General features: G+C 51.8%; 1 protein-coding gene across 1 annotated transcript; it reads right to left on the reverse strand.

Annotated features, from left to right (window-relative positions):
• Nucleotides 1-69: 69 nt before the first annotated feature.
• On the reverse strand, nt 70-25,503 carry LOC120941740 (retinoic acid receptor responder protein 2-like). The gene is made up of 5 exons (XM_040355367.1): nt 25,260-25,503; nt 15,931-16,035; nt 13,737-13,835; nt 3,863-3,966; nt 70-692 (listed from the first exon to the last, which is right to left on the reverse strand). The coding sequence occupies exons 1-5, from the start codon at nt 25,449-25,451 to the stop codon at nt 665-667; spliced, it is 528 nt and encodes a 175-aa protein (XP_040211301.1). The 5' UTR covers nt 25,452-25,503; the 3' UTR covers nt 70-664.
• Between the last annotated feature and the right edge of the window lie 511 nt (nt 25,504-26,014).

The following is a 26,014-nucleotide window of genomic DNA, read 5'->3' on the forward strand; positions in this document are numbered from 1 at the left end:
ATTGGAATGTCATGATCTGAGGATGATGTCATGATTTCAGGTGATGTCATGATCTCGGGATGATGTCATGTTCTCAGGGTGATGTCATGTTCTCAGGCTGATGTCATGTTCTCAGGGTGATGTCATCTCCTCAGGGTAAGGTCACATTCTCAGGCTGATGTCAGATTTCAGAGGAATGTAATGTTCTCAAGGTGATATCACAATCTCAAGGTAAGACCATGTCCTATTGGAATGTCATGATCTGAGGATGATGTCATGATCTCGGGGTGATGTCATGATCTTGGGGTGATGTCATGATCTTAGGGTGATGTCACAGTCTTAAAGTGAAATAAAGTCCCAGGTGAAGGCCACAATCTCATGGAGGCGTCATGTTCTCAGGAGGCTGAGACTTATCATAGAGGACTCGTGTTGAAGTTTTCTTCTCTTTTTGAATTTCCCCCCGGGGTTTTGTGATGTTTTGTGATGTTTTGTGATGTTTTGTGATGTCGGTCTGTTCATATAAAATAGTTCATAGTGGAGTTTCCTTTTTAAGGGCCCTCATATAAAACACATGATGTCTTCTACCCCATAGCAACTCCATAGACAGTGGCCACTTCTCTGGTCATTTACAATGGGGGTCCGTATGTATGAAATGGTCCTTTATTCATATTCTCTCATAATCCAATCACGGCTTCTCATTTTCAAGAGGGGACCTGGAGATTGTATGGGGGGGGGGGGGGGAACAGGCAGAGGGAGGGAGAATGGGGGAGGGAGAAGGGGGGGGGGAAGGGGGGGGGGAAGGGGGGGAGTAAAAGGAAGAAAGGAAGTAGAGCAGGGGGTGGGAGGAAGGGATAGTGCGTAGAGATAGGAGGAATGGGTAGAGAAGGGGGAGGAAGACGGGGTAGAGTGAAGGGTGGGGTGGAGTAGGGATTAGAAAGGGTGCAGGGGGTAGAGAAAATGGAGAGGAGGGGAAAGAAAGGGGTAGGGTGGGTTGGGTTTCAGAGATTAAAAGGTAGAGTGGGGGGGATAAGGGGTTAGAGCAGGGGGAGAGGGTAACACGAAGAAAGGCAGGAGGATGACAGGGTAGAATGAGGGGGAGGGTAGAGAGGGGGTTGAGGTGGGAAGAGGAGGGGTAGAGCCGCGGGGGGGGAGAAGAGGAAGGGAAGAGTGAGGGAGGTAGAACAGAGAGGGAAGGAAAAGGGTAGAGAGCAGGGGGGTAGAGTAAGAAGGGAGTAGAGTGGGAGGGAAATTGGGTTGAGTGGGGGGAGAACGGGGTAGAAGTGGGAGGGAGAAGAGGGTATAAATAGGAGGGAGAAGGGGTTGAAATGGGAGGGAGAAACAATAGAGAAACAATAGAGTGATGGGGGAAGGGGTAGAGTGGAAGGGGGATAGGGAAGAGTGGGGGAGAAGGGGGTTAAGTGGGGGGAGAACGGGGGAGAAGAGGGTATGAATAGGAGGTAGAAGGGGTAGAAGTGGGAGGGAGAAGGGATAGAGTAATGGGGTAAAAGGTAGAGTGGAAGAGGGATGGGGTAGAGTGGGGGGAGAATGTGGTAGTGTTGGGGGGGAGAAAGGGGTAGAGTGGGGGGAGGGGGAAGAGTTGAAGGGAGAAGGGGGTAGAGTGAGAGGGAGAATGGGGTAGAGTAAGGGGGGAGAAGGGGGTAGATATGCGATAGAGTGGGGGGGAGAAGAGAGTAGAAGGGAGAATGGTGTAGAAATAGGAGGGAGAATGGGTATAAGTGGGATGGAGAGGGGGGTATAAGTGGGAAGGAGAATGGGGTAGAGTGGGAGGGAAAAGAGGGTATGAATAGGAGGGAGAAGGGGTAGAAGTGGGAGGGAGAAGGGATAGAGTGATGGGGGAAGGGGTAGAGTGGGAAGGAGAAGGGGGTAGAGTGGGGGAGAATGCGGTAGAGTGGGGGGGGGGAATAGGGTAGTGTGGGGGGAGAAGAGAGTAGAGTGGAGGGAGGGGGAAGAGTTGAAGGGAGAAGGGGGTAGAGTGAGAGGGAGAATGGGGTAGAGTAGAGTAAGGGGGAGAAGGGGGTAGAAGTGGGGGGAGAAGTGATAGAGTGATGGGGGAAGGGATAGAGTGGAAGGGGGATGAGGTAGAGTGGGAAGGAGAAGGAGGTAGAGTGGTGGGGGAATGGGGTAGTGTTGGGGGGGAGAACGGAGTGGAGGGAGGGGGAAGAGTTGAAGGGAGAAGGGGGTAGGTAGAGTGAGAGGGAGAATGGGGTAGAGTAGAGTAAGGGGGAGAAGGGGGTAGAAGTGGGGGGAGAAGGGACAGAGTGATGGGGGAAGAGGGAGGGAGAGGGGGGTATAAGTGGGAAGGGGAACGGGGTAGAGTGGGAGGGAAAAGAGGGTAGAGTGGGGGAAAGAAGGAAGTAAAGTCAGGGGAAGAAAGGGGTAGGGTTGGAGGAAGAAGGGGATAGGGTGGGGGAGAAGGGGATGGGAGTGGGAGGGTTAAGGGGGTAGAGTGGGAGGTAGAAGGGGGTAGAATGGGGGGAGGTGGGAGGTGGGATAGGATTAAGAGGGAGAAGGGGTAGAAATGGGAGAGGAAAAGGGGTAGAGTGGAAAGGAGAAGAGGGTAGAGTGGGGGGGATGGGGATAGGAGTGGGAGGGAGATGGGGATAGCAGTGGAGTGGGGTGGGGAGAGAAGAGAGTAGAGTGGGGGGAGGAGGGGATAGGAGTGGAATGGGGTGGGGAGAGAAGGGAGTAAAGGGGGTAGAGCGAGGTGGGGGGGGAGTAGAGGGGGTAGAGTGGGGGGAGGAGGGGATAGCAGTGGGAGGGAGGAGGGGATAGGAGTGGAGTGGGGTGGGGAGAGAAGGGAGTAGAGGGGGTAGAGCGAGGTGGGGGGGTAGAGCGGGGGGAGGGTGGGATAGGAGTGGGGGGGGAGAAGAGAGAGCCGTTATCTCTACAGAAACATAGGTGTACAAAGCAAAATTGTCCAACACTTTCCACCCCAACCCCTTCTGTCTGTTTCATATCTACAATATATGAATTCTATCTCAGGAAGGTGACAACTCACTGATATCTCGGGAAGGTGACAACTCACTGATATCTCGGGAAGGTGACAACTCACCGATATCTCAATAAGGTGACAACTCACTGATATCTCGGGAAGGTGACAACTCACCGATATCTCGGGAAGGTGACAACTCACCGATATCTCAGGAAGGTGACAACTCACCGATATCTCGGGAAGGTGACAACTCACCGATATCTCGGGAAGGTGACAACTCACCGATATCTCGGGACGGTGACAACTCACCGATATCTCGGGACGGTGACAACTCACCGATATCTCGGGAAGGTGACAACTCACCGATATCTCGGGAAGGTGACAACTCACCGATATCTCAGGAAGGTGACAACTCACCGATATCTCGGGAAGGTGACAACTCACCGATATCTCGGGAAGGTGACAACTCACCGATATCTCGGGACGGTGACAACTCACCGATATCTCGGGACGGTGACAACTCACCGATATCTCTGGACGGTGACAACTCACCGATATCTCGGGAAGATGACAACTCACCGATATCTCGGGAAGGTGACAACTCACCGATATCTCGGGAAGGTGACAACTCACCGATATCTCGGGAAGGTGACAACTCACCGATATCTCGGGACGGTGACAACTCACCGATATCTCGGGACGGTGACAACTCACCGATATCTCGGGACGGTGACAACTCACCGATATCTCTGGACGGTGACAACTCACCGATATCTCGGGAAGATGACAACTCACCGATATCTCGGGATGGTGACAACTCACCGATATCTCGGGACGGTGACAACTCACCGATATTTCGGGAAGGTGAGAACTCACCGATATCTCGGGAAGATGACAACTCACCGATATCTCTGGACGGTGACAACTCACCGATATCTCAGGAAGGTGACGCTGCCCACGCTGTAGACGGGGGGTTTCTGTTTCGGCTTCTTTACATTGTTGCAGTTTTCTCTCCTCGTATTGATGATCTTTTCCTTGGGGGGTCAATGAGACAGAGACATAATAGAATACAATGTAACACAACATAATATAATACAGAGACAGAACAAAAGCCGGTCGGCAGATCGCTCTCAGGCCCCGTACACACGACCGAATTTCTCTGCAGAATTCAGCCAGAAACTCGATGGGAGCCGTATTCTGCCGAGAAACCCGGTCGTGTGTACACTTTTGGCCGAGGAAACCGACGAGGATCTCGTCGGGCCAAATAGAGAGCATGTTCTCTATTTCCTCGTTAGTCAATGAGGAAACTTGTCTCGCCGAGATCCTCGGCGGCTTCACAAGGAACTCCGCGAGCAAAACGATGTGTTTTGCCGGTCGAGTTTCTCGGACGTGTGTACGGGGCCTCAGAGTATCGATCGGCTTTATTTTATAAGGATCATTAATAATCTTCGGTCCCTCGGCTCTTTGTATCGGATGCCGGCGACATCAAACTCCACAATAAAAGTTCCTTCCCTCCGGTGTGGATATTAAGTAACATTATTTGTTACCTCTTTGCCTCATTTATATCATTTTTATTCTATTTTCCACCAGTCCATCTATATCCAGACAATTGCTGCTCCTTATAATTTGGTCTTTGTGACCTCAGCCAATCTTGTATTAGTCTTGTGATTCTATGTATTGTTTTTCTTTCTTCTATTTTTCAGTAGAGAGTGCCTGACAAATGTAATTCTCCTGAGGAAGCTACTAAACAGTGGTGAAACCTGTGGAGAATTTCGTCATTTTGCACACCCTGAAACTATTTGTATATTTAGATGGATTTTATTGTAAATTTTAACCTTTATAAATAAAATTTCTTTTTTTTTGTAACGGAATGACCCGTGACACCCAGAGACTTTGGAAGGATGAGGGGTACTCCTGTACCGGCGTCACCAAGGAGTCTTATGTCTAGGGTCACCTTATGTCCGATAGGGCCATAGGGTGACTGAGAAATGATATCCTAAATTACAGGACAGGGGACATTACTGATAGTTCATATTACAGGAGATATTGCAAAGTGTTGGTTTATTCTATGACTCATCTCTCTGTGTAGACTGTTGACATGCTAAATGAGGCTGGCTCTTGAAAGAACCCTTCACTGGCTGCCAGTAAAAGACAGAATTGCATTTAAAGCACTCTGCCTGACACATAAGTGCATCCATGGGAAGGCTCCGCAATATCTTTGCGACAAGATAGAACCTCACAATTCGAATCGCGTTCTGCGATCCACCGACCAAAATCTGGTCAGGGTACCAAAAACCAAATACAAGTCCAAAGGAGAAAGAAGGTTTGCTTTTCAGGGTCCTAGACTATGGAACGCTTTACCAACCAGCATTCGGTTGGAGGAAAACCACCTGACTTTCAGAAGACAGATCAAAACTCTGCTCTTTTGATGTCATGAGACACGAACAACTAGCGCCCAGAAGCGATTCAGTTCGCATGTGCCGCGCTATATAAGTTTTTCATTCATTCATTGTGTGATAACACTGTTTAAAGCCTATTGATGCTAAGAGGTGAATACCTTTCTGTCGGAGACAGACCGTCTGTCTAAAGATGTGAATTGAGGGGAATTCATTGTGTGATGGTGTTTTGTTTGAATTCTGTTAATGAAGGAATGTGACTTCTCAGGTGCAGTGATTAGGTCATGTTTATTATAGACCGGCGCCGAAATGTCTGGAATGTTTAGCAATTAGCCATCTAAAGGTGTATTGAAGCCCCCCCCCCCAGGGTGGGATGTGTGGGTGGAGAGTTTGATTGTTCCTGTAATCACTGAAACATGCCTTGAAAACTGTATATAAACTTGAGAGCTAACTGTAACGGACCTATGCATGCTGCCTGGACATCGATAATCTTCATGCAGGGAGGACTACAAGGAACTGCATGGCTTGTCACAATTGGATGTACCACATTGTATTCTGAGCTCAAAGGGTTAATTGGACAAGGGTCTCTTTCACTGCTGAATGCTAATGTTCCCTTTGCATAGCTAATGAACGCTCTTTTGTGTAGGTAACAGCCTCCTGTGAGGTGTATGCTGATGGAGATTATGTGTGAGTGATAATTGTTTTAAAGGTTAATTGAATTCTATTGTCTGATCAAGCTAAGTTTAGGAGCCAAAACGTCTAGCGACTGATTGGCTCAAGGGAATGTCATTATTTCAAAGTATGTGTATTGAAGCCCCCCCTGGGTGGGGGGGGAGTGTCATTTGTTTCTGTACAGTTTGTAACCAGATATAAGGAGGTAAAATGTGGCATTAAAAGTCAGTCTGCTTGACTCTGCAAACGTAGCCCGTCTCGTTTCTTGGAAGGGCGTTCGATGGGATATACCGGCGGTACCTGCATATCGCAGCTTGCCAGGGAAAAGGACTTCTCCAACGGCTGAGACCCTCTCACTATCTGGGTAGCCGTTACATTGGTTGGCAGCAGCGGGATGGTCCTTTTATCCAAAGAGCAAGTTCTGAATGGAGTCGCAGTACGCCAGGCTGAAAAGATCCACACTAAAAGATCTATTGGAGAGTCGTGGTAGGAGCGCCAGCAACAGACCACGGAGGGAGCTAATAGCTGACCTGCTGGAGCTGGACGAAATGGATGGATCCATGGAAGGAACGGAGCCCCTTGCACCGGTCAGCAAAGAAGATGTAATTACTGGGATTGTACAGCGGAGATTATCCTTGTATCCAGAAACGTCCGTGGAACTAATCAACCAGCTGTTCCGGGAAGCAAGGGAAGAGATACAAACGAAGAGGGGACAAGAACTGGAACTGGTAAGAGCGAGACAGCCCATTACACCTGCAGTTCCTACCCCCCCACCTGCTGCTACAGGAAAGAAAATACCGTTCACTGCATTTAAAGCTTTTGTAGAAAGTGAGGAGGAAATCGATGGATATTTGGCGGACTTTGAGAGGCAGTGCTCACTACACCAGGTACCACCAGACCAATGGGTCACTATTTTGTCGGGGAAATTGTCGGGCAAAGCCAATGAAGCCTTTCGGGCTCTCGCCCCAGAGGATATTTTACAATATCAGCAAGTTAAAAAGGCGCTGCTAACCCAATATGCCGTAACGCCAGAAGCCTACCGCCGGCGCTTCCGGGAGTCCAAGAAGAAGGCTGTGGACTCCCACATGGAATGGGCCAACCAGTTACAAAGGGTGGCATCCCTTTGGGTCCAAGGGTGCAAGGCCAACACCGGGGAGGAAGTATTGCAGCTGTTCCTAATGGAACATTTCTTCCAAGACCTGGCCGCAGACATACAAGACTGGGTACGAGATCGCCATCCCACTAACTTAAACGAGGCGGCTCGGCTAGCAGATGAGTACGCGGAGACAAGGAAAGTAAGCCAGAGTACTATGCGGCTGGCTCAGAAGGTAGAACCGCGTACTCCAACCGTCACCCCACGCCCAGAGTTTCGGGCTCCAGTCCCACCACGTCCTCAGGGGCCTAACAACTACCCCCGAGATTCGCCTAGGGTGACGTGCCATCACTGCAGCGACACGGGACATATTGCTCGTTGTTGCCCTTTGAGAGCTACAAATAACAACTGGAGACGCACAACACCCAACACAGAGGTCACTCCATCACGTCCCTCTGCGGCCCACTGCCTGGAGACCGAGGGGGGCCCTGAGGAATGTCTGGGAATTTGGTATGAGGCAGACCCAATACAAGCGGCCTCTCCGGATAACCGTCAGTATCACCGTCAGGAGGTACGGGTGAATGGACAAGTAGCACAAGGCCTAAGAGATTCCCGGACTACTATCACTCTGATTCAAAAACATCTGGTAAAGCCAGAGAACGTGTCCACTCGCACAGTTGCCGTCCGGGTCGCAGGGGGTGCTGTATTTCGCGTACCCACCGCCCGGGTGCACTTAGACTGGGGAGCCGGGTCAGGAAAGACCACATTTGGTATCATGGACAACCTACCGGCCGAGGTGGTGCTGGGCAACGACATTGGCCCTCTGACTTCGGCTTATTTACCTACACCTGCTGCTGCTTGGCCCGGGACCACCCGCGTTGCTGGAATCAACTCGCTTGCTGCTGAGAACCGGGTAAGACTACCTTCCCGGACATGTACTGTAGAACCGGCACAATATCACAGTCTAAAATGGGAATGTGACAAGTTGGCCAGTGAGAAATCAGAGATGCAACGACACTACGTCATGTATAATGAGATGTCCCGTGGCTTGAACATTGAAATGCACAAACAGGCGGAAATTGTCAAAAGATTAAATGGGCTTTGCATCCAGGTGGTGCCGTATCTGTCCCAAGAGCATCAGCAACAGGTTTTGGGAGCCATTGAGAGAGCAAAGCAAGTGACTGTTCCAGAATTGAATTCTATTATTCACCATCACCATCAGCTACCGACCTGGTAAGCCAATGGGAAGGCCGATGGACTGTCCAGGCAAACTGAACTTTTACCTTAAAAGCAGACCAGACATCCCCAAGTTGACCCGAAAAGGATCAATCTGGGTCTGCCGGAGTGTTCCACAAAAGGGGAGTAGTGTAACGAACCTATGCATGCTGCCTGGACATCGATAATCTTCATGCAGGGAGGACTACAAGGAACTGCATGATAGTAACAATGGGTGATCTATAGAATGCGCCCTAAAAAGCCGCCCACCGTTGCGCCTGTGGAGGAGTGGATGATGCCCAGCTGCTGTTTAGAAGATAATAAGTGAACAAAAAGAATGTAAGATGATGAAACTCTCTAAGGAGTGTCAACAAATTAAAACAGCGCTATCAAATAACTGTGCATATTTGACTATATAAAATACATTACTACAACCCATATGTAATGATATAGCAGAAGTCCATGGCACCGTGAGTAGGAGAATTGGTTTCACTTTTTCTCGCTGATCGGGGGTCCGCCGTGACCGCTTCTCACCATTTTGACGTTTGAAGGAGTTTCTTGATGTGATATTCTGCTGTTTTACAAGATTTTGTTTGTGAGTGCACTGTTTGAAGTTTTATTTTGGTGTGCTATTAAACCTTTGATGGTATCACACTATTTGCACTTCTTTTGTCTCTCTCTGACATATATGTGGAACTGATTGGATGTCATATTTGGATTACATCTATACTGACGGGAACAACTACATCTGATAAGGTTTTTTGTGCCAAAACACGAGAGTGTGAGGCATACCTATCCGGTGAGTGTCCATTTGATGGGGGAGGAGTCACTGAGCACTGTCGGGTGTGGTGGAAGTTTTTGGAAATATTTGAAGATCGCAGGATCCTTATACACATGAACTTTGCTTTGTTTGGCCACGTTCTAAATTATTTTTAAAGACTGTCTCTTGCACTTTCAGTGCGTTCACTTCACGTTTAAGTCAATCACGGGTGTTTATTATTACAGTCACAGTTTAGTGTTTATTTCTTAAACTGGATATATTTTGTTTATTATCACTGTATATCATTACATATGGGTTGTAGTAATGTATTTTATATAGTCAAATATGCACAGTTATTTGATAGCGCTGTTTTAATTTGTTGACACTCCTTAGAGAGTTTCATCATCTTACATTCTTTTTGTTCACTTAAGGAACTGCATGGCTTGTCACAATTGGATGTACCACATTGTATTCTGAGCTCAAAGGGTTAATTGGACAAGGGTCTCTTTCACTGCTGAATGCTAATGTTCCCTTTGCATAGCTAATGAACTCTCTTTTGTGAAGGTAACAGCCTCCTGTGAGGTGTATGCTGATGGGGATTATGTGTGAGTGATAATTGTTTTAAAGGTTAATTGAATTCTATTGTCTGATCAAGCTAAGTTTAGGAGCCAAAACGTCTAGCGACTGATTGGCTCAAGGGAATGTCATTATTTCAAAGTGTGTGTATTGAAGTCCCCCCTGGGGGGGGGGGGAGTGTCATTTGTTTCTGTACAGTTTGTAACCAGATATAAGGAGGTAAAATGTGGCATTAAAAGTCAGTCTGCTTGACTCTGCAAACGTAGCCCGTCTCGTTTCTTGGAAGGGCGTTCGATGGGATATACCGGCGGTACCTGCATATCGCAGCTTGCCAGGGAAAAGGACTTCTCCAACGGCTGAGACCCTCTCACTATCTGGGTAGCCGTTACACTAACCATTTAAATGTTCATATATTTTGAAGCAGAGAATGGAGCGTTCAGTCTAATTTTCTGGTGAATTGATATGGATCGTGTCTGCTGGTTTGTCTGTGTGTCGGATAAGCTGCCGTGGGTTGATGGAAGGTTGTAAACGGTGGTGACCGTTACAAGTGGTGGCAGCAGTGGGATGATTCCATCGTCAGAAGGACGGCTAAAAGGACACAGGACAATGGAGACGCTGTGTGAACGGCTGAAGCTCTCTTCCCTCATGGACTTACTGGAGAGCCGGGGCAGACCGGCCAGCAACCGTAAGAAAAGGGACATTATTACAGAGCTTGTCGAAATGGATAGAGCTGAAAGGCCCAGCGTAACAGACAGGACACCCAAGGAGGCAAGTTTTGATCGGGCTGTTAAACGTGGACTGGCACAGTATGGTCCTAACCCTCCACCGGAGATCATAGACCTGGTTATAGTGGCTGTGGATGCCACTTGGCTACATCAAAGAGGTGCTGCAGCAGCAGAAGTCACAGCAGCACCAACTGAAGAGAGAGGAGAGGTGCAGATACCAGTCTCCATGGAAGAGGAATTCAGAAGGAGGTTACAAGAGATGCAGATACAGCACAGAGGACCAGTATCAGAGGAGGCCCTGCTGGGATGGTCGGATGTGATTCGTTGCCAACTCTGGAAGAAAGCGCTAGCTCTTGAGCAGCAACACCAGGGGAAGGTTCTCCCCTCCGTCCATGTAAGGTACTGGCCGCAGTATGACGCACAAATGCCGTTGTTGAGGGGACAGCCGAAGCAGGAGTGGACAGCAGAGTTAAGCAGGCTGATCCGGGAAGAGATGCGGTTGGACGAGAGCTACAGAGCCCTCCGGTGGTATGTAGCCCAAGAGTGCCCGTGGTCAGCGGATGACAGCCCCACGGAAGGCTATGACTATGATGGCCTGGGATTATTGTATTGGAGGATGTCCAGTGACCCTGACTTTGGGGATGATCGGGAGTGGCGCTTGGAGGAAATAATGGAGCACAGAGAGGAAAAATGTAATGGAATGTCTCGGAGGGCCACTGGTTGCAGAAAGATTTGGAGTTTCTGGCCATTCAGGAATGGGAGCTGGAGATCACCTACAGACAGCTGCTAGACTCTGCTCAGCAGCAGGGTGGGGCTCCCTTTGCCTGGGACTATGAGGAAATTTCAGATGACAACTCTGAAATCCTGGCTGATGAATCGGCAGTGGAAAATATGGAGATTGCCATCCCTAAAGCCGAAGCGGATGATGTAGAGTTCCAGGGAGCCGGGGCAGTTGGCCCCTCTCTCCAGCAACAAGCTGTGGTGGTAAAGCTTTTACCCCCAGCTGAATCACTGGCAGCAGGGCAGGATGCTACTGGCTGCTGCACACAACTGCAGCTTGAGCTGACAACGGGGGATGGGACTGTGGTCTCCCCTCACAGCAACACAGCGGAAGAGCTGGTAACAAAGCAGAGTGCCACGGGCCTCACCTAGCAGGAGAGGGAGTTCCTGAGGTAGTGGATGGGACTTCAGTTTTCACCGACACAACCCCAGAAAATTGTGCGTCACCAAGACAGGAGGATGTCGGCTTTGCTTTGCAAGCATCGGGGTATTTTCACTTACCAGTGGATGGGACTTCAGTCTCCACTGGTATACCCCAGGGATGGGGGCCAGTTGGCCCAGATCCCCAACAGCATGATGGACTGAGCCCAGTCTCCCTGTCTTCTCTCCAGCGGCTGAAAGGACTCCAGGGAGAAGGGCCAGTCCAGGCCTCTCCCCAGCGGCAGGCAGGTTCTCTGAGAGAGGCAGAGGTTGGCAGGGTGAGTAATGCTCTGTTTGGAGCAATTTATTTGGGGTACGGTATGGATACCAGCATTGGAGGAATGGTACTACTGACTAACTTCGGAGTCAACCCGTTTGGGGTCCCCTCCTGTGTCAGAGATGTAACGGAATGGCCCGTGACACCCAGAGACTTTGGAAGGATGAGGGGTACTCCTGTACCGGCGTCACCAAGGAGTCTTATGTCTAGGGTCACCTTATGTCCGATAGGGCCATAGGGTGACTGAGAAATTATATCCTAAATTACAGGACAGGGGACATCACTGATAGTTCATATTGCAGGAGATATTGCAAAGTGTTGGTTTATTCTATGACTCATCTCTCTGTGTAGACTGTTGACATGCTAAATGAGGCTGGCTCTTTAAAGACCTTTCATTGTGTGATAACACTGGCCCAGATTCAGTAAGAATCTGCGCCTTTCTTACGCAGGCACAGGGCAGCGTTTTTGCCCTGCGCCCGCGCAAATTTTCTGCGCTGCCCGCGATTCACGGAGCAGAAGCTCCTTAAATTGCGGGGGCGCTGTGTTAACTTGCCCGGCGTAAGGGCGCCTAATGTAAATGATCCCGCCGGGGGCGGGAATCATTTAAATTGGGCGCGCTCCCGCGCCGAGCGTAGAGCGCATGCTCCGTCGGGAAACTTTCCTGACGTGCATTGCGGCAAATGACGTCGCAAGGACGTCATTTGCTTCAAAGTGAACGTGAATGGCGTCCAGCGCCATTCACGATCCACTTACGCAAACGACGTAAAATTTGAACGTCGCGACGCGGGAACGTGGCCATCCTATAGCATTGGCTGCGCCTGCTATTAGGATGTGTAACGTTACGCGAAACCCGACGTATGCAAATTACGTAATTTGCGTACGCAGGGCCCGCGCAAGTTTGTGAATCGGTGTTAGTATGCAATTTGCATACTATACACAGATCACAATGGGAGCGCCCCCTAGCGTTTTTCGCTAGAATGCAGCCTAAAATCTGCGTGGCATAAGAGCCTTATGCCGCGCAGATTTTAGGCTGCAGTCGGCGTAGCGATGTTCCTGAATCAAGAGCATTCGCTACGCCGGAGCAAGTAAGCAATTGCGCCGTGTAACCTATGGTTACACAGGCGCAATTGCTTCTTGAATCTGGCCCACTGTTTAAAGCCTATTGATGCTCAGAGGTGAATACCTTTCTGTCAGAGACAGACCGTCTGTCTAAAGATGTGGATTGAGGGGAAATCATTGTGTGATGGTGTTTTGTTTGAATTCTGTTAATGAAGGAATGTGACTTCTCAGGTGCAGTGATTAGGTCATGATAATTATAGACTGGCGCCGAAATGTCTGGAATGTTTAGCAATTAGCCATCTGAAGGTGTATTGAAGCCCCCCCAGGGTGGGATGCGTGGGTGGAGAGTTTGATTGTTCCTGTAATCACTGAAACATGCCTTGAAAACTGTATATAAACTTGAGAGCTAACCATTAAAAGTGTTCATATCTATTGAAGCAGAGAATGGAGCGTTCAGTCGAATTTTCTGGGGAATTGATATGGATCGTGTCTGCTGGTTTGTCTGTGTGCCGGATAAGCTGCCGTGGGTTGATGGAAGGTCGTAAACGGTGGTGACCGTTACATTTTTTATACCCATTTTCTTCCTCAAGTTGTTACCTTGATTCACTTTGGTGTTGATGACTATTTTATTGAAAATAGAATTCGGTGTTTGAATCTGTGAATTTCTATGTGTGGTGAAGATTTGGGAGGATTGGTGGAAAACGTTACAAGGGGGAGGATCCTGCGCCATTCCCAGCTATACCAACTCCAGAGCTGGGAGACGGTTTCATGATTAGTCCATATAATAGGCGTCTTTACAGGAAGTAACATAACAATGGGAGGCGGTCTTACCTGGGCGGCGCGGCTCGGGGGGACGCACTGGATGTACCTGGAGCGGACTTTCTGCTCCCCAAAATCAAACCTGAAGCATCCGACACAATTGTACGACTTCTGTGGATAAAATACAAGCAGAGGTGTCCATATCTTATTTATAGACCGACGTTAATATTTTTCCTCCCCATCACCGACCGCACTGTGACCTCATCTCTCCCCCTGCTGGGCCCGCACCCTATCACCGACCGCACTGTGACCTCATCTCTCCCCCCGCTGGGCCCGCACCCCTTCACCGACCACACTGTGACCTCATCTCTCCCCCTGCTGGGCCCGCACCCTATCACCAACCGCACCTTGACCTCATCTCTCCTCCCGCTGGGCCCGCACCACATCACCGACCGCACTGTAACCTCACCTATTCTCCCGCTGGACCCACACCACATCACCGACCGCACTGTGACCTCATCTCTCCTCCCGCTGGGCCCGCACCCTATCACCAACCGCACTGTGACCTCATCTCTCCTCCCGCTGGACCCGCACCACATCACTGACCGCACTGTGACCTCACCTATTCTCCCGCTGGACCCACACCACATCACCGACCGCACTGTGACCTCATCTCTCCTCCCGCTGGACCCACACCACATCACCGACCGCACTGTAACCTCACCTATTCTCCCGCTGGACCCACACCACATCACCGACCGCACTGTGACCTCATCTCTCCTCCCGCTGGGCCCGCACCACATCACCGACCGCACTGTGACCTCACCTCTCCTCCCGCTGGACCCACACCACATCACCGACCGCACTGTGACCTCATCTCTCCTCCCGCTGGGCCCGCACCCTATCACCAACCGCACTGTGACCTCATCTCTCCTCCCGCTGGACCCGCACCACATCACTGACCGCACTGTGACCTCACCTATTCTCCCGCTGGACCCACACCACATCACCGACCGCACTGTGACCTCATCTCTCCTCCCGCTGGACCCACACCACATCACCGACCGCACTGTAACCTCACCTATTCTCCCGCTGGACCCACACCACATCACCGACCGCACTGTGACCTCATCTCTCCTCCCGCTGGGCCCGCACCACATCACCGACCGCACTGTGACCTCACCTCTCCTCCCGCTGGACCCACACCACATCACCGACCGCACTGTGACCTCATCTCTCCTCCCGCTGGGCCCGCACCCTATCACCAACCGCACTGTGACCTCATCTCTCCTCCCGCTGGGCCCGCACCCTATCACCAACCACACTGTCACCTCATCTCTCCCCCCGCTGGGCCCGCACCTCATCACCCACCACACTATGACCTCATCTCTGCTCCCGCTGGGCCTGCACCTCATCACCGACCGCACTATGACCTCATATCTCCTCCCACTGGGCCCGCACCCTATCACCAACCGCACTGTGACCTCATCTCTCCCCCCCGCTGGGCCCGCACCCTATCACTGGCCGCACTGTGACCTCATCTCTCCTCCCGCTGGGCCCGCGCCCCATCACTGACCGCACTGTGACCTCATCTCTCCTCCCACTGGGCCCGCACCACATCACCGACCGCACTGTGACCTCATCTCTCCTCCCGCTGGGCCCGCACCCCATCATGACCGCACTGTGACCTCATCTCTCCTCCCGCTGGGCCCGCAACTCATCACCGACCGCACTGTGACCTCACCTCTCCTACTGCTGGGCCCGCACCCCATCACTGTGACCTCATCTCTCCTCCCGCTGGGCCCGCACCCCTTTACCGACCGCACTGTGACCTCATCTCTCCTCCCGCTGGGCCCGCACCCCTTTACCGACCGCACTGTGACCTCATCTCTCCTCCCGCTGGGCCCGCACCCCATCATGACCGCACTGTGACCTCATCTCTCCTCCCGCTGGGCCCGCAACTCATCACCGACCGCACTGTGACCTCATCTCTCCTCCCGCTGGGCCCGCACCCCATCATGACCGCACTGTGACCTCATCTCTCCTCCCGCTGGGCCCGCAACTCATCACCGACCGCACTGTGACCTCATCTCTCCTCCCGCTGGGCCCGCACCCCATCACTGTGACCTCATCTCTCCTCCCGCTGGGCCCGCACCCCTTTACCGACCGCACTGTGACCTCATCTCTCCTCCCGCTGGGCCCGTTGTGTTTAACTTTTCATATTTTAAAATAAGTAAAATCATTAAAAGACTTGTCCGCCCCTCACCCCGTCTCTGGTGGGTTTGCACTCCGGGTCCGTCCATTGCTCCTTAGGGCATTTCGTTTGTTTCAGGCCGATCTCCAAATTCACAAACAGCCCATCATCCAATTCCTGAAAAGAAGAGGGGAGATCATGAAGAGTAAGGTCCATAAAAACATGGATGAGCGAGTTTGGGGTGGAGGAACTTGTCTGGCCTGCACAGAGTCCTGACCTCAACCCGATAGAACACCTTTGGGATGAATTAGAGCGGAGATGGCGAGCCAGGCCTTCTCATCCAACATCAGTGCCTGACCTCACAGATGCTCTTCTGGAAGAACGGTCACACCTTCCCATAGACACCCTCCTAAACCTTGTGGGCCGCCTTCCCAGAAGAGGTGAAGGTGTTATAGCGGCAATGGGGCGGGGCCAACACAATATCGAACCCTCCGGATTAAGACTGGGGGGTCATTAAACTTCATGTGTGTGTGTAAAGGCCGGCGTCCCAATACTTTTGGTAATATAGGATATGGGCCATTTCTCTGGCTTTTCTGCACTAAGTGTCAGGACCTGGATCACCTACTGGTGGCGCTGTGGCTTCCTGGGCGGAGGGTTGTTGTTCCAGTGTCCACCAGCAGGTGTCTCCCAGCAGTCATCAGAGCCCAGTAATCATTCCTTACCTGATGCTGGCTGCTGGGAGGGTATTGAGTTCCTCTTTTACTCTGTTCACTTCCACATTGAAGCAGTAAATTGTTGGTGACCTCAGGTGGTCACAAGAGGGATCTCACATAAGATCAGTGGTGTCTCTAGGGGGTGGCTACTGGGGGCTACAGCCTCAAATCTGGGGCCAATACCCCCGAGTCTCTTGCCGCAGAGGTCCCTGCCTAAACCAGCGGGCCGCGGCCTCTCTGCAGCCGGGGCGGAGGGCGGGCGGGCTGCATGAGAGAGCCGGGTAGGCGGGGGCTCTAGCCCCAGATCTTTTGCAGTTCTAGCAACGCCCCTGCATGAGATTCTTCATCTCCACAGTGTTTCGCGGGAGAAAACTCTGCTTCCTCAGGAGGAAATCGCACAAATCTCTGCTATTGGTGGAATGACATCAAGCGTATTCCCGGGAGATGAAAATATTATTGAAGAAAAACCCGCAAATACAGCGAAACCTCGGATTGCGAGTAACGCGGTTAACAGGCGTTTTCGCAATACGAGCGCTGTATTTTTTTGAATGAGCATGATGCATGTGCACTACCGCATTTGGCCAGAGGTGCGGGGGCGCCAGAGCCGTTCAGAAATACTCAAATACTCAGTTCCAGAGTCTTTCCGAGTTCAGCTGAGCTGTCCGTAGTATTTCCGAGGCTCTCCGGCGCCCCACCACTGGCCGGAGGCGGTATTGCATGCGATAGAAGTCAATGCGGAACAAATTATTTCCGTTTCCACTGACTTCTATGGGGGAACTCGCTTTGATACGCGAGTGCTTTGGATTACGAGCGTTCTCCTGGAACGGATTATCCTCGTCATCCGAGGTTCCGCTGTAAAAGATATCCCGAATCGGAATGAATGGGCCTCCAAATCCCCTGGAAGGGTAAACCCCAGAAAAAAGTCCCCCCCCCCCCCCGGCAGACATCTTGACCTCTGCCAGGGTTAGCCCCCCCCCCCCCCCCCCCCATATCCAAATTTTTGAAAAAATCTTATGCAGTTTGTTAGTTTTTTATTAGATTAACCTTTGAACCTCGGATTACGAGCAAAATACGTTCCAGGCGAACGCTCGTAATCCAAAGTACTCGCATATCAAAGCGAGTTTCCCCATAGACGTCGGGGGGGGGGGGGGGGGGGGGGGGGGGGGGACACGGCAAAGGTGACATCCTGCACTGCTAGAAAATGAAGTGTAACCTGCGGGGCAATAACAATTCCGAACAGCAGGTGGCGACCTCCGCTAAGGATGAACACGATATTATTATTAGTAGTATTCTTATATTTATTATCATTATTGGCCTGGATTCAGAGAGCAATTGCGCCTGTGTAACCATAGTTACGCAGCGCAATTGCTTACTTGCCCCGGCGTAACGAATTCTCCTGATTCAGGAACCTCGTTACGCCAACTGCACCCTAAGATATGCGTGGCATAAGGCTCTTATGCCATCGTATCGTAGGCTGCATTCTTACGCAGGCCGCTAGGGGGCGTTCCCGTAGTGGTCAGTGTATAGTATGCAAATTGCATACTAACGCCGATTCACAATGTTGCGCGAGCCCTGCGTACGCAAGTTACGGAGTTTCCGTACGGCGTCTTTAGCGTAAGGCTGCCCCTTCTAATAGCACGCACAGCCAATGCTAAAGGATACCCCTCGTTCCCGCGTCGCGAAATTTGAATTTCACGTCGTTTGCGTAAGTGATTCGTGAATGGCGCTGGACGCCATTCACGTTCACTTTGAAGCAAATGACGTCCTTGCGACGTCATTTGCCGCAATGCACGTCGGGAAAGTTTCCCGACGGCGCATACGCTCTACGATCGGCGTGGGAACGCGCCTAATTTAAATGATTCCCGCCCCCTGCGGGATCATTTAAATTGCGCGCGCTTACGCCGGGAAATTTTGCCGGCGCGCCCTTGCCCTTGCAATCGCGGGTAGCGCAGAAAATTTGCGGGGGCGCAGGGCAAAAACGGTGCCCTGCGCCTACGTAAAAAATGCGCATATCTTACTGAATCTACCCCATTATTATTATTATTGTTATTATTATTATCTGATACTTATGTACATGGGAGGAGCCTGTGATATTTATGTACATGGGAGGAGCCTGTGATACTTATGTACATGGGAGGAGCCTGTGATACTTATGTACATGGGAGGAGCCTGTGATACTTGTGTACATGGGAGGAACCTGTGATATTTATGTACATGGGAGGAGCCTGTGATACTTATGTACATGGGAGGAGCCTGTGATATTTATGTACATGGGAGGAGCCTGTGATACTTATGTACATGGGAGGAGCCTGTGATACTTGTGTACATGGGAGGAACCTGTGATATTTATGTACATGGGAGGAGCCTGTGATATTTATGTACATGGGAGGAGCCTGTGATACTTGTGTACATGGGAGGAGCCTGTAATACTTGTGTACATGGGAGGAGTCTGTGATACTTGTGTACATGGGAGGAGCCTGTGATACTTGTGTACATGGGAGGAGTCTGTGATACTTGTGTACATGGGAGGAGTCTGTGATACATGTGTACATGGGAGGAGACTGTGATTCTTGTGTACATGGGAGGAGTCTGTGATACTTGTGTACATGGGAGGGGCCTGTGATACTTCTGTACATGGGAGGAACCTGTGATATTTATGTACATGGGAGGAGTCTGTGATACATGTGTACATGGGAGGAGCCTGTGATACTTGTGTACATGGGAGGAGCCTGTGATACTTGTTTACATGGGAGGAGCCTGTGATATTTATGTACATGGGAGGAGCCTGTGATACTTATGTACATGGGAGGAGCCTGTGATACTAATATACATGGGAGGAGCCTGTGATACTTATGCACATGGGAGGAGCCTGTGATACTTGTGTACATGGGAGGAGCTTGTGATACTTGTGTACATGGGAGGAGCCTGTGATATTTATGTACATGGGGGGAGTCTGTGATATTTATATACATGGGAGGAGCCTGTGATATTTATGTACATGGGAGGAGCCTGTGATACTTCTGTACATGGGAGGAGTCTGTGATATTTATGTACATGGGAGGAGCCTGTGATATTTATATACATGGGAGGAGCCTGTGATATTTATATACATGGGAGGAGCCTGTGATACTTATGCACATGGGAGGAGCCTGTGATACTTATTATTTATGTACATGGGAGGAGCCTGTGATATTTATGTACATGGGAGGAGCCTGTGATACTTATGTACATGGGAGGAGCCTGTGATATTTATGTACATGGGAGGAGCCTGTGATATTTATGTACATGGGAGGAGCCTGTGATATTTATGTACATGGGAGGAGCCTGTGATACTTCTGTACATGGGAGGAGCCTGTGATACTTCTGTACATGGGAGGAGCCTGTGATATTTATGTACATGGGAGGAGCCTGTGATACTTCTGTACATGGGAGGAGCCTGTGATACTTCTGTACATGGGATTTTTTTTCATTTAAAATGTTTACAGATTTCAAACAATCTTCTCTCAGTTTGTCATTATGGGGATTGTTTGTAGAATTTTGAGGAAAATAATGAATTTTATCTATTTTGGAATAAGGCCATAACATAATAAAAATGTGGAAGAAGTGAAGCGCTGTGAATACTTTCCGGAGGCGCTGTATATCGGTGTACTGACTCCGTAATCCCTCAGATATGTTCTCACACCTGGAGATATTCGGAGATCGCCCCCGGCGGAATGTTTGATGGCGTCATTTGTTGTCGGCTCCCTGGATTGTGCCTGAGGGACCCTTTACTACGATCACCGCACAGGAAGAGGAGCGTGCACAGGAAAACGCTTCCCCTCAGGACACAAATGTTCTGTCAGCTCTGATTAACCCCTGAACCTCCAGAAGGGTGGAGAAATTTTCACATTCCTTGGAACAAAATCAGATTTTTCTGCACCCCTCGGCCTCATCCTCCTCAAGGATGTCCATACAGTCTGAACCCAGTGAGTGTTCTTTCTTCAGATGGGGACAGTAAGGGGGTCCCTGCCTGGTCCCCCTCCCAATCATTTCTCCTTTTGGATGGAGGTCAGTGTAAGGGTGGGTTTGTCCCCTGTATTTGTCCCCACCAGGCCCGGATTGGCCATAGGGAAAACCGGGCACTTGCTTGGTGGGCCTTGGCCGCCAGTGCCACCAGGCTGCAAGTCATTGCGGGGCCCAAGGCAGCTGTGAGCTGCCTTCACCGGTGACCTGTGACCCTTCCTGACCTGTGAGCTTCCTTCACCGGTGACCTGTGACCCTTCCTGATCTGTGAGCTGCCTTCACCGGTGACCTGTGACCCTTCCTGACCTGTGAGCTGCCTTCACCGGTGACCTGTGACCCTTCCTGACCTGTGAGCTTCCTTCACCGGTGACCTGTGACCCTTCCTGATCTGTGAGATGCCTTCACCGGTGACCTGTGACCCTTCCTGACCTGTGAGCTTCCTTCACCGGTGACCTGTGACCCTTCCTGACCTGTGAGCTTCCTTCACCGGTGACCTGCGACCCTTCCTGACCTGTGAGCTTCCTTTACCGGTGACCTGTGACCCTTCCTGACCCATGAGCTTCCGTCACCGGTGACCTGTGACCCTTCCTGACCTGTGAGCTGCCTTCACCGGTGACCTGTGACCCTTCCTGACCTGTGAGCTGCCTTCACCGGTGACCTGTGACCCTTCCTGACCTGTGAGCTTCCTTCACCGGTGACCTGTGACCCTTCCTGACCTGTGAGCTTCCTTCACTGGTGACCTATGAGCCTTCCTGACCTGTGAGCTTCCTTCACCGGTGACCTGTGACCCTTCCTGACCTGTGAGCTGCCTTCACCGGTGACCTGTGACCCTTCCTGACCTGTGAGCTTCCTTCACCGGTGACCTGTGACCCTTCCTGATCTGTGAGCTTCCTTCACCGGTGACCTGTGACCCTTCCTGAACTGTGAGCTGCCTTCACCGGTGACCTGTGACCCTTCCTGACCTGTGAGCTTCCTTCACCGGTGACCTGTGACCCTTCCTGATCTGTGAGATGCCTTCACCGGTGACCTGTGACCCTTCCTGATCTGTGAGCTGCCTTCACCGGTGACCTGTGACCCTTCCTGACCTGTGAGCTTCCTTCACCGGTGACCTGCGACCCTTCCTGACCTGTGAGCTACCTTCACCGGTGACCTGTGACCCTTCCTGACCTGTGAGCTTCCTTCACCGATGACCTGTGACCCTTCCTGACCTGTGAGCTGCCTTTACCGGTGACCTGTGACCCTTCCTGACCTGTGACCCTTCCTGACCTGTGAGCTTCCTTCACCGGTGACCTGTGACCCTTCCTAACCTGTGAACTTCCTTCACCAGTGACACGCTCCTGTTGATCAAGATAAGGAACAAACACCAACCAGAGTTTTGTTTTTTTAGAAAGTAAAGAGACTGGAGGAACTTTGACAGAAAGATCTCCAAGACAGGAAATGAGAGAACCCGGGGTCACCTGAACAAAAAATGGGGGTCACCAGGGCGAGAAAAAAGGGACGGATGATCTCCAGGACAAGAAATAAAGGAGTAGGGGTCTCCATGAAAGGAAATTAGAGGAAAGGGTGTCACCAGGACATGAAATGAGGAGGCCAGGGGACACATGGGCAGGAAATTAGTGAGTGGGGGTTCCCAGCATAAAAAATTGTGACTGAGGGTCACCATGAAAGGCAATGAGGGGGAGGGGGGTCACATATGTCAGAAAAAAGTAATTGAGGGTCGCCCGGACAGGAAATGAGGGTACTAGGGGTCACCAGGACAGGAAATAAGGGGACTGGGGGTCACAGGGCAGGAAATTAGAGGACTGGGGGCCACAGAACAGGAAATGATGGGACTGGGGGTCACAGGACAGGAAATGATGGGACTGGGGGGGGTCACAGGACAGGCAATGATGGGACTGGGGGTCACATGACAGGCAATGATGGGACTGGGGGTCACAGGACAGGCAATGATGGGACTGGGGGTCACAGGACAGGCAATGACTGGACTGGGGGTCACAGGACAGGAAATTATGGGACTGGGGGTCACAGGATAGGCAATGATGGGACTGGGGGTCACAGGACAGGCAATGATGGGACTGGGGGTCACAGGACAGGCAATGATGGGACTGGGGGTCACAGGACAGGCAATGATGGGACTGGGGGTCACAGGAAATGATGGGACTGGGGGTCACAGGCAATGATGGGACTGGGGGTCACAGGACAGGCAATGATGGGACTGGGGGTCACAGGAAATGATGGGACTGGGGGTCACAGGAAATGATGGGACTGGGGGTCACAGGAAATGATGGGACTGGGGGTCACAGGAAATGATGGGACTGGGGGTCACAGGACAGGAAATGATGGGACTGGGGGTCACAGGAAATGATGGGACTGGGGGTCACAGGCAATGATGGGACTGGGGGGTCACAGGACAGGCAATGATGGGACTGGGGGTCACAGGACAGGAAATGATGGGACTGGGGGTCACAGGAAATGATGGGACTGGGGGTCACAGGAAATGATGGGCCTGGGTGTCACAGGAAATGATGGGACTGGGGGTCACAGGACAGGAAATGATGGGACTGGGGGTCACAGGACAGGAAATGAGAGGACTGGGGGGTCACAGGACAGGCAATGATGGGACTGGGGGGTCACAGGACAGGCAATGATGGGACTGGGGGTCACAGGACAGGAAATGATGGGACTGGGGGTCACAGGAAATGATGGGACTGGGGGTCACAGGAAATGATGGGCCTGGGTGTCACAGGAAATGATGGGACTGGGGGTCACAGGACAGGAAATGATGGGACTGGGGGTCACAGGACAGGAAATGATGGGACTGGGGGTCACAGGAAATGATGGGACTGGGGGTCACAGGACAGGAAATGATGGGACTGTGGGGTCACAGGAAATGATGGGACTGGGGGTCACAGGAAATGATGGGACTGGGGGTCACAGGCAATGATGGGACTGGTGGTCACAGGAAATGATGGGACTGGGGGTCACAGGACAGGCAATGATGGGACTGGGGGTCACAGGAAATGATGGGACTGGGGGTCACAGGACAGGCAATGATGGGACTGGGGGTCACAGGAAATGATGGGACTGGGGGTCACAGGACAGGAAATGAGAGGACTGGGGGCCACAGGACAGGAAATGAGAGGCCTGGAGGTCACAGGCCAGGAAATGAGAGGACTGGGGGGTCACAGGCCAGGAAATGATGGGACTGTGGGGGTCACAGGAAATGATGGGACTGTGGGTCACAGGAAATGATGGGACTGGGGGTCACAGGAAATGATGGGACTGGGGGCCACAGGAAATGATGGGACTGGGGGTCACAGGACAGGAAATGATGGGACTGGGGGTCACAGGACAGGAAATGATGGGACTGGGGGTCACAGGACAGGTAATGATGGGACTGGGGGTCACAGGGAATGATGGGACTGGGGGTCACAGGACAGGAAATGATGGGACTGGGGGTCACAGGACAGGTAATGATGGGACTGGGGGTCACAGGACAGGGAATGATGGGACTGGGGGTCACAGGAAATGATGGGACTGGGGGTCACAGGAAATGATGGGACTGGGGGTCACAGGGAATGATGGGACTGGGGGTCACAGGACAGGTAATGATGGGACTGGGGGTCACAGACAATGATGGGACTGGGGGTCACAGGACAGGAAATGATGGGACTGGGGGTCACAGGGAATGATGGGACTGGGGGTCACAGGACAGGTAATGATGGGACTGGGGGTCACAGACAATGATGGGACTGGGGGTCACAGGACAGGAAATGATGGGACTGGGGGTCACAGGGAATGATGGGACTGGGGGTCACAGGACAGGTAATGATGGGACTGGGGGTCACAGACAATGATGGGACTGGGGGTCACAGGACAGGTAATGATGGGACTGGGGGTCACAGACAATGATGGGACTGGGGGTCACAGGACAGGAAATGATGGGACTGGGGGTCACAGGACAGGTAATGATGGGACTGGGGGTCACAGACAATGATGGGACTGGGGGTCACAGGACAGGAAATGATGGGACTGGGGGTCACAGACAATGATGGGACTGGGGGTCACAGGACAGGAAATGATGGGACTGGGGGTCACAGACAATGATGGGACTGGGGGTCACAGGACAGGAAATGATGGGACTGGGGGTCACAGACAATGATGGGACTGGGGGTCACAGGACAGGAAATGATGGGACTGGGGGTCACAGGACAGGTAATGATGGGACTGGGGGTCACAGACAATGATGGGACTGGGGGTCACAGGACAGGAAATGATGGGACTGGGGGTCACAGACAATGATGGGACTGGGGGTCACAGGACAGGAAATGATGGGACTGGGGGTCACAGACAATGATGGGACTGGGGGTCACAGGACAGGAAATGATGGGACTGGGGGTCACAGACAATGATGGGACTGGGGGTCACAGGACAGGAAATGATGGGACTGGGGGTCACAGGACAGGTAATGATGGGACTGGGGGTCACAGGACAGGGAATGATGGGACTGGGGGTCACAGGAAATGATGGGACTGGGGGTCACAGGAAATGATGGGACTGGGGGTCACAGGGAATGATGGGACTGGGGGTCACAGGACAGGTAATGATGGGACTGGGGGTCACAGACAATGATGGGACTGGGGGTCACAGGACAGGAAATGATGGGACTGGGGGAAGATTTCTTACCTGCTCGCTCTCCTGCAGTACGGAGGTCACCCTGAAGCCGTTCCTGATATTACTCTTCTTATGGAGACTCTCCATCACCAGCTGCACCGCCTTGCTCTGGATGTTGGACATTTCCTCCGGGAAGTCTTCTCCCCGGACACTCAGGACCAGCAGAGCGGAGAGAAGACCCCAGGAGACGGCGGACGGGGCCATGGCGGTCCTCGGAGGGGACAGATCGGTGTGGAGGACGGAGGAGGAGGAGGATTGGGAGATTCTCACTCAGAACCACAAAACACACCGAATCCAGAACTTTCCGTGTGCTGAGAGGCGGGGAGGAGGATCCCGGGAGGGACGACTGTCCAAAATATTGGTTCAGGAATGCCGACAAGTGCCGACACGACCAATCCGTCACCGAGAACTGACTGATGATTGACAGGTGAAAAGTGAGGATCCCAGAGAGACGGAGGATAATAGTGATAGAATCAGTGATGTGCCCCCGGTGATGTGCCTCCAGTGATGTGCCTCCATTGATGTGCCTCCAGTGATGTGCCCCCAGTGATGTGCCCCCAGTGATGTGCCTCCAGTGATGTGCCTCCAGTGATGTGCCTCCATGTGCCCCCAGTGATGTGCCTCCAGTGATGTGCCTCCAGTGATGTGCCTCCATGTGCCCCCAGTGATGTGCCTCCAGTGATGTGCCTCCAGTGATGTGCCTCCATGTGCCCCCAGTGATGTGCCTCCAGTGATGTGCCTCCAGTGATGTGCCTCCATGTGCCCCC

Source organism: Rana temporaria, chromosome 5 (assembly GCF_905171775.1).
Source record: "Rana temporaria chromosome 5, aRanTem1.1, whole genome shotgun sequence".
NCBI lineage: Eukaryota > Metazoa > Chordata > Amphibia > Anura > Ranidae > Rana > Rana temporaria.